Raw genomic sequence first — 9,465 nt, 5'->3', positions numbered from 1 at the left:
TTCTTGCATTTTCATCATTTTTAACAAAAGATACCACTAAGACCCCATGATACTTCCCCTTTAAATGCTTCTGTCCTTTCAATGTTAAATCGCGCTCAGTGTGGAAGATATCAGAATTTGGATTTTGTATGCAAAAGTCGCTCTTTTCAAACTCGCTTCTTTTGGTCGTATATTTAGTTTTCCCTCTTCTCTTAATCATCTGGAGATAAATTCCCCAAAAATTTGAAGACGTCTATTTAATTACTGGGTGAAGTTACGGAACAAGCCAAGAGAGGCTAAACAAGTCTTAATGAACAAGATACATATTTATATCGGTTGTCCTGATTTCAACTATCAACCACACCCTCAGCTGTTGGCACTCCCAGGCCCCGAGGCAAGAAGGTCAGCTTTTCTATAAAAAAGTGGAAGATTAAAAGACGAAATATCGGGCAACAAGTTGCTCTTCTGGTCCCGTTTTCTCGAAAGCAGATTAACGCTCATTCCCCATTAAAAACTAACCGCATCCTGATGTGGAGGTTTTCTTCTCGCTCGTTACAACTTCAACCTAATGGTAAAGAAAAGTCTAAAAGTCAAAACTAAGGGACAAAAATCTTTTTGAAGAATTTGTATTGATTAGAAATTAAACTTTACTTGAATCCAAATTCACGTTAACCAGCCTGCGTTAACTCAGGATTACTAGTAATAGGCTTTGCACAACTGTGCGTGGTTCGTAAGAATGCCCGGGGTTCGCGCGCGCCAGAGAAAATGGTGACTCGCTCTTCTCTCCCGACCCAAGAAAGTAGCGTCAAAAGCTATGAAAACTTTGTTTATACGGAGATCTAACAGAAGGCGAACTCCTCAATGAATAGGGTAACAGCCCCCAAGCTCTCGCTAACACATTCATTTAAAAAATCGCGGATAAGGTCGATAATTGTGGCAGAACACAAGAGCCTTAATAGTGAGCGCTTAATAAACTGACACTGACTAACGATGAACATAAAATTGATCTTTTTGTGCAACCAATACAGCTATGATTGGAAAATAATTTTTACGATGTCAGACAGCTCTTTGATTTCCCTATCTCCTTTTATCCAGTTCTGAATAACTAACTCCATTGAGAAGAACCTCTTGCCAGCAACTACCCAGACTTTGAAATACTTGCAATCATTTATATAATCATTTAGACGTGTGTACTGTGGGTTAGACACACAGCTGGTTTGGGAAGCGAGTCATATCCGCCGTGTAAAGCCATTTGACAGTCTCACCGTGAATTATCTTCGTTTGAAACACGACTCACGTAATCCACAGCTCACGCTCCTTAATGACTGCCACAGGTCAACAAGTGCTGTCCGCAACTTTGGCGTTGAAATGCATTCCACTTCAAATTGATTTATACCAAAGTGCGTGTATAAAGCTCGGAATGTGGTGTCTATTGTTGTCTATTGAACAGATTCCCGTGCATTTTGCCGATATTTTCAAGCAAGAATGCTTACAAATAATCGGCGTTTGTGACACTTGAAGTACGACTTCCGGTCCCCGCTTTTCATGACCTTTCATCGAGTCTTCATGCCTGGTAGCACAATAACTAGGTTATTTTTATCCTTTTTTAAAACAAACAATTACTTGATACAGCAATTCTTTTAGTGAAGGGAGTGAATTAACTTCAAACAAAACACTGTCGTTTTCTTTCTTTTTCATTGCGCGTTTTTACCTCTTGCGTTAGTAACGGAAGTTGCGTTAATCCCATGTTCCATATAAGGAAGTGTGGGTTTTGCTTCTTGAGCGATCAAGAGCTTCACTCGAAAAGTAAAGAATATACAATGAACTTCTAATATCGTCTCGCACTTCGCTGGTTGTGAACGCAGACAAGAATGGAGCAAAGTTAGTACATCGTCGTTTCCTCGGAAGCTCTGTCGTTGGGTGATGATTTGAAGGTTAACTGCGGTGAAAATGTCATGTTTTGGAAGCAACACGGTGTGGTTTTGTCATGTTTTGCTGCTCGACGAAAGTGAACATCCAGTGGAAATTCGAGTAAGTGAGCAAACTTGTTGAGTTGAACTCTTTGCATGTAACATTCTATTGTTTGTACCTTTGCTGTTTACTTAAGGCAAACGTTTGTTAGAGTTCTTATCTATCCAACTGCGGTTGTGATCACGAAAGCAAGTTACGTGAAAGCTGGTTCGAGTTCATGTCAATTTCCCTCAGGTTTTAAGTTAGGCTGCAACATTTGTTGAAGATTATAAAAGATATTATATTTGATCTACGCTAAAACACTGGCGGGAACTCGAAGACTTATAATTTCATCTCGAGGAATGGAAGTGGATTTTTGTCAGCATGCGTGCTGAGAACCATATTTGCCAGCATGTTGGAAAGCCTTGTACTCGTGAATGTTTACACGAAGGTCAAGTTATTGATGAGTATTTGCAATATACAAAATACTCAATGAGACTTTGTTATTTGTAGCTTATACTGTTTTATACAAAAGCTTTCATATGCGTGAATCTCCTTCGCTTTTATTCACTTTTCGCCCGTTCCGGTAAGTTTAGAATTTTTGAGATAATGCACTCACTCTCTCGATGATAAAAATCAGATGTGTTAAAAAGATTTGCTATCCCGAGGGAATGTTCTAATTATATCAGCGCTGTTTGATTTATTCGGCACACATGTTTTCGAGTTCTTTGATTTATTCCGCTTTCTTTTAAAATCTTTTGAGGCTACATGAATAGTAACCCCCCATATTTTTCCTTAAAGCGTGCAAAAGTTGTGTAGAAAGCACATTCAAATTGATTTCGATTGTGAGTAAACTTTTCTTGTCGTTGTTGAAAACCGCTTAATTAATTTTCGCCCCTCATTGCTTGCAAATGACAGGATCATTAAGCTGTGATATTTCCTGCTAGCTTGCAACCGTTGAAGGTGGAATTTTATTCCAGTTTAGAGGATTTTTCAAGAGGTTCAACTGTTTTGTTGACCCGGTGACTTCCTTTACTGTACTTATATATCAACTCTTTCATGAATTAATTAACTAGGCGGCAAGATCAAGGAAAATGGGAGTAATGATTGAACAAGTGCACTAATTATTACCAATTCATCCCTGAATGATTCGAAAATTTGTGATTGTTCTTTCAACTGCTTAAAAATTCATCTGCAATTTCGTTGGTTGTGTAATTTGAAAGGCATTTCATGACTTGTCGCCTTTGACATAGGTTTAAAAACGAATGGTTTGTAATCTCATAAATAGGAAATATGCTACTGTAAGAATACTTTTTTGTAGGCATTGTTTTAATTCCCAAAAATTAGAATGCTCTCAGTTGTCCAAAACCTCAAGTTTTGAAAATATATTTCATATCTTAATGTGTTATCGGAAAGAGGGATTTTTAATAATTTACTAAGCGGCTGTCACACTGTAGTGAGACTGTTGATTCTGGAAATACCCTGATTTTTTCTCTGTGATGAATACTCACCCCATCCAGACATCTGCTTGTTGCTTGGTCAGTCAGTGCAGGAGTTTGACCGGCCATGGTGAAGATAAAATTTTTTTCTTCCAAATATCATGTAATACACTGGCAGCCCAAGCTCACTATCTGATAATATGAATGTGAAATCAATGTATAGTCTTTGTACATTTTTATTTTGGTGAGAAAAAGGCCGTGTTGTAAGGCTCAAGCAGATAGAGATTGTTGTCCAGGTAAACAGGGATTTCGTAAGAAATGGAAGGAGAAAATACAAACTATGGAGAAACCTCTGAGGCTATTCTGTGCTCATTCGGATATTCTTCTTCGGCAGTCCTAAGTCATTTGGCTGTTAAAATCATTGCACCATGGGTGCCAGGTAGTTAAACACTGGAAATGATTAATACATACAAAAATTAAACTCTGCTTAGTAAGTTGTACTTGTGTGGCATTGAGGTACATGTATGGTGTGTATAATTTGTCCCTTAGAGTCGGAGGGCTCGGGTTCGAGTCCACCTTGAGACTGAAGGGAGATCCTTTTTCACTTTTTCTTTCTCTTTTTTGCCTTTAATTTGAAAGCCAACCGCTCCAAAGGCTCCAAACAATTTTCAAATTTAAACTTCAAAAATACAAAAATTAATAATTAAAATTAAAATGTTTTTTTTTTATTTTTTTTATTACTGGCCTTTCACAACACTGGTCAACATTTACAATAATAAACACTATGCATAGACTACTTATAACAATTTGTACTGACTATAACCCCAGTATACTCTAAGACATTCAATACTTATCATACGTATACTGCTGATTCTACAATCAATATTTACAATACTTACAATACTCACTAATTGCCTAATTAGCTTGCACGAAGACTAATTAATACAATGATAAGGTTTGGATAATACTGGCTGACAAACGCTATGCATTACAAGAAGTGATTGATGATAATCAACCAAAACATATTATACAGAAAAAGGAAAACTAAAGGCTCACAGAATCTTGGACGTAAGATGGCTCTGTGGATACATGTAGTTTACTCTTTAATAGAATTTTAAATGCTAGGAAGCTAAATGTTTTAACAGTTTAGGGACCATGGCCCAAACTTTTCAAGAAGCTCAATATCGCTGAGGGGAACGGCTAAAAGATCTAAGCAGAGTAGAATGCGGATTAATAAGCCCTTCATTCTTATTGATGGCTGAAAAAATTAAAAGAAACCATTCCAGACCTGTAAAAGTTCGAAGTATTAAATATTTGTCAAAAGGAATTATTAATAATAATAATAATAATAATGAAACAAGAAATACGAGTGATAAGAACTGACGTTTCGGTGCATCTTGCGCCATTATCAAGGTTACATAATTAATGATAAAAAGCGGTTTGTAAAGAGGCTAAGTTGAAGCGAATTTGCATAACATAGCGGCAAGCTATATAGCTTGCCGCTATGTTATGCAAATTCGCTTCAACTTAGCCTTTTTACAAACCGCTTTTTATCATTAATTATGTAACCTTGATAATGGCGCAAGATGCACAGAAACGTCTGTCCTATCACTCATATTTCTTGTTTCATGTATTTCTAAATCATTTCTAATAATAATAATAATAATAATAATAATAATAATGATAATACTACTACTAATAATATAATAATGTTATTTAACCACGGATCTCACATTACCATGGTATTATTCAGTGAGGCCGTGCAATTCTTTTCAATAACAAGTTCTCATTGGCGACTGGCAGATTAGCCGACAGTTACTTCCTTGTGTTTTTGTGAGTCTATAAAATTTGCTTGGCGTGGCACCAAGATTTCCTGCTTATCCTCAGCTCTTTAGCAAAGTGTCGCCTTTTTGTTATAAGAAAAAACAGCGATGCAGTCTATTTACTGTTTTAAGGGAAGAGTTTTTTCTAAGGTGCAGTGAGTCAATTAGTGCAAAGAATTTCAAGCTTGCTATTTGGATAGTAGAATTGTGTGGTGTTAATAACAAATTTCACAATTATTTATTCAAACGTCGTGCATTGACTCCATTCAGTTCTCTATATAACATATCATGTGGTGCGTAACTGCAATAATTATTATTTACTGTTTACAAATTGACATTCACTTTTTGTCATTCAAAAATGCTGACCATTAAAATCCCAAAGTTCAACAACAAAAAGCTCTCAGACTGGTTGACGCATCAATGTCATTAGGTCATGTAAGATGAAGCATCACTATGACATATTTTAGCATATTTTTTTTAGGGCTGATCAGTGCAGCATTGTCTGTTAGGTTACTTCTGTCTGGCACTGTATATTAAAACTGTAGTGTACCTACTAGATTAGAAAATTAGAAAAATTAAATTCCTTTGAATCATTTGTAATTTAATTATCGTCTTATCTTCTTGAAGAACATTTCAAGCAGTGAGGTGGAATTCAATAATCAAATAGACTTGTACAACACTCATTTCAGGCTTGAGCGGCACTTCAGTGGCATTTGATGCAGTTTGGGTTTGCGCGTTACCTCTTCTGGTTTTGCTTGGGAAGTTCTCTTTTGTTACTTCCTTTTCTAAACCTCTCTCAAAAACCAACATTTGAATTGTTTTTGATTTTTGATTTTGCACCATGATGTGTTTCGCTGTAGTAAATATATTGAACACTACCAAATACAAGGAAAAAAAATTGTTTCTTATCAGTCAACCTTCACCTAATCCTATATTGCAATCCTCCTTGTTATATATACGTGTAAGCTTAAACCCTCTCAAAATAATTTGAGAACTTAAGCACAGACTTCCTGAGCTACAGTCAACATGGAAGTTGAATATTCAGTTAATTTCTTTGTTGATTTATTTCTGCCAGTTGTCAAGGACTAAAAAACTCTTGTTTTGATGTCCAGTGGCTTTAAATATCTGTTACAGATGGCAAGGTGTAGAATGTGTCAAAGGAGTTATCAGCTGACATCATTTAGTGACTGGTATTTTCTTGAATCCTGACCATTAATATTAACCATCAAACCATCATTATTAACCATCCTAACCATCAAATCCTAACCATCAAGACGTTTTTGAGAAGAGCATTTAAGCTTGGCTACTGTAAAGAGCTTTTCTCTATTCAGAACATCCTGGCTCAAAAAGATAAGAAACTGTTTGATAGGATTACTGATCAAAGTTGTATTAGTGCCTTGGACAACCTTTTGCCAAAGGGGAGATCTGGCATGACTTTGCATGTAATAGACAGTACTATTATACATGACAACTATGCTTCCTAGATCCTGTCAGAACTGGGTTTTATAAGCACATTTTGTAAATAGATTGATCATGCTTAGTGTATTATCTAGGTCTTAAATAGTAGTTTAATATTCTTTTTCATTTGTTGTTTGGAGTGGGTTCAATAAAGATTTGTCGCTGTTATTATTAAATATATATATGAATGAATAAATAAATGAATGAACTTTATTAACCTGTCAATAAAATATCTAGCAGAGGGTAAGCCCTCAGCTAATAGGAAACACCTAACTAAGTGTAACTAAAAATCTAAAACTGTACAATGTATAAAAAATATAAAAGATTAACAAATATACATGTAACTATGTCTGTTTAAAATACGTCAAACAGTGACAAAGGATCGAGTCCCATTATTAATATTACCATTATTATTATTATTATTATTGTTACTATTAATATTATAATATTAATATTATTAATTATTATTAATTAATATCATTGATATTATTATATTATATTATTTTGTTAAATTATTGTTGTTATAGTGCTCCTTACTGTTCCCCATTTATGTTACTAGTCAAGAGAATTTGTTGAAAAATCAACGCACTTCGTCTTTCAATCGGTGATCATTTCCTTAAGGTGATTCCGTTGAATTGCATTGCGCATCCTTGCTGCGCATAATTTTTCGCGTCATTTAGCGCCAAACGAGCGCGCGCACGCACAACATTACGGGATTTCCTAGAGGTGTAGCTCGGCAGGAAAATAAATGGTCCTTTTCTTCTAAATGAGCACGGTGACCCCCATTTTTTAGTGCATCAATTTAAATGTCATACGGTTGACCACTATATATCGTGATTTAAAGAAAAGTTTAATACTCTACTTTGAGATATTTTAATTTGAATGCTTTAAAAAGCATGTATTTAGGTAGTGCTGTTTATGTGCACACGCAGCAAAATCTTTAATTTCTTTCATAATCTTAATTCCAGTTCAATGAAAATAGTTCGTTGTGTAAGATTAAAGTAAATTTTGTTGAACTGATTCGATATTTTAATGCAAGAAATTAATTTTTCTAGAAATGATTGTTCCCTTTTCTGATTACTAGCGTTCCTGATATAAACCTCGTGGGTCATCTATTTACTATAATAGCCATCATGGTTGCACAAAAACGAGCACGGTGACCCCCATTTTTTATTGCATTTTTGAAAATACTCATAACATAGTCATGAACTGTACCAAGTCTTAGACAATTTTAAAAACTCCTTCCTTTTCAGCGGAATCACCTTAATTCGTATAACCTGTGTATGTTTGTTCATGATAATATTTTAAGGAGAAATTTGATGTTTGTCACAAGGAGCGCTTGAAGGGTTTAATGTGTTTTTTTCCTTATCCTTATTGAAGAAAAAGACCAAAGGAGAAGAGGTGCTTCGCAAAGTTTTTCAACATCTGAATGTGTTGGAGAAAGATTACTTTGGACTGCGATATATTGACCGGAATAGTCAGTCGGTATGTATACTCTGTGATCAAAACCTTGTTGTATTATCTTTGTTACGTCAAAGCAAAAGAAGCAACTTTTAAAATTTATGGTTCACTAGCTTGAATTGGTGTGGTGTCCCATTCAGTACACTGCAATGCTGTCATCAAGTTTTGAAGTAGGCATAAATAACTGGCAAATAAACTGCACCCCTGATTTCAAATAGGAAAAAGTGCGGCTTATCTGCGGAAAGCATCTTGCAGTTCAAGATCTATGGTAGATGAACTTGCAACGTGCTTCAGGAGAATAATTTACTTTCAGACAAATTAAGTCACTGTGGTAACAAGGTTTGGTCATCATTGTGGCCAGAAACAAAATGTTTAAAATGTTACTTTAACCAACTGCTTTGCTTAAGTGGAAGGGGGGTGCCTGGGATACCCAGGGACTTCCACTGTGGCCAGCCAGCCCCTAGATAGAATACTGCCCCCATGGCTGGAAAATCCCAGTAACCCAGCCATGAGCCCCCATTCCAGGCACCCATCACACTGATGAAACAGTATAAGGGAGAAACATACAGTGTAGGGGATGGGACGGGGGGAAGACGCTAAAACGACCGATCCGCAGACCGCTACACAAACGCTCAATGAAGAACTCCATGATCCTTGCTATGTACAAAGCTATCACGTACCATGTGAGCCTACACTTATGGGCTTGACAGCTGGATGCCTACTAAGCTCGTGGGCCGCTTGACCGCTAAGCTTGTAGTGGTTAACTTAGTTAAATAACATTTAATGTCACTGTTCCGTTTAGAGTATCCAAACACACAAGCTTTTATGAAACATAGAGTAATAAACTAAAGTAAGGACCACAAGACACGTTTGGCATTAATTTGGGGGACACCGCTCGGCGATTGGCGTGACTGGCGACTTCTATTGCGTGACCATTTTAAGGCCTCACTTCTCTGGCACTTCCACCTGCACCTAGGCCAACAACAACAAAACACAACAACGCACTGCAACAGCAGCACAGCTAGGCCAGCAGCGCCACTCCAAGAAGAGTATTGGCAGGTCGCAAAACTAGAGCGCTATGAGCTGCCATCTAGGCCAGCAACGCGCAAACCTAATTAACTGAATGACCTATCATGCCTCACCTATCTCACCAGCGCTGCTGGGTCGGACCAGAGTATTGGCAGGTCAACATTACCAAAAGTCATTGAAATGAACTAGAGAACTTAGCTTGGGGAAGTCGCTACGCAGACTTAACCAAAGCGCAAACGCCGATAGGCATCGCCAAGTTTATTTGTTATATCACAGATCAACCCCCAAAGGGAGGGAGGGAGGGTACATTTTTTACAGCGTAACAG

At 36.8% G+C, this 9,465-nt stretch overlaps 1 protein-coding gene across 2 annotated transcripts in view; it reads left to right on the top strand.

Moving 5' to 3' along the window:
• The first annotated feature begins 1,635 nt into the window (after window positions 1–1,635).
• The window catches only part of LOC146456173 (band 4.1-like protein 4), a 33,326-nt gene continuing 25,496 nt past the window's right edge, over window positions 1,636–9,465 (top strand). Inside the window, exons 1-2 of one of the 2 annotated variants that reach the window (XM_085093403.1) lie at window positions 1,636–2,010; window positions 8,030–8,134. In XM_085093403.1, coding sequence (XP_084949529.1) covers window positions 1,930–2,010; window positions 8,030–8,134 — 186 coding nt within the window. In that variant the 5' untranslated portion in view covers window positions 1,636–1,929. The remainder of the gene's footprint in view (window positions 2,011–8,029; window positions 8,135–9,465) is intronic. The other variant, XM_085093404.1, reaches the window with a different exon arrangement.

This window comes from Pavona decussata, unplaced genomic scaffold (genome assembly GCF_977016875.1).
Source record: "Pavona decussata unplaced genomic scaffold, jaPavDecu1.1 SCAFFOLD_260, whole genome shotgun sequence".
NCBI lineage: Eukaryota > Metazoa > Cnidaria > Anthozoa > Scleractinia > Agariciidae > Pavona > Pavona decussata.
The sequence above is the reverse complement of the archived record's forward strand: the minus strand, read 5'-3'. Positions and strand labels throughout refer to the sequence as shown.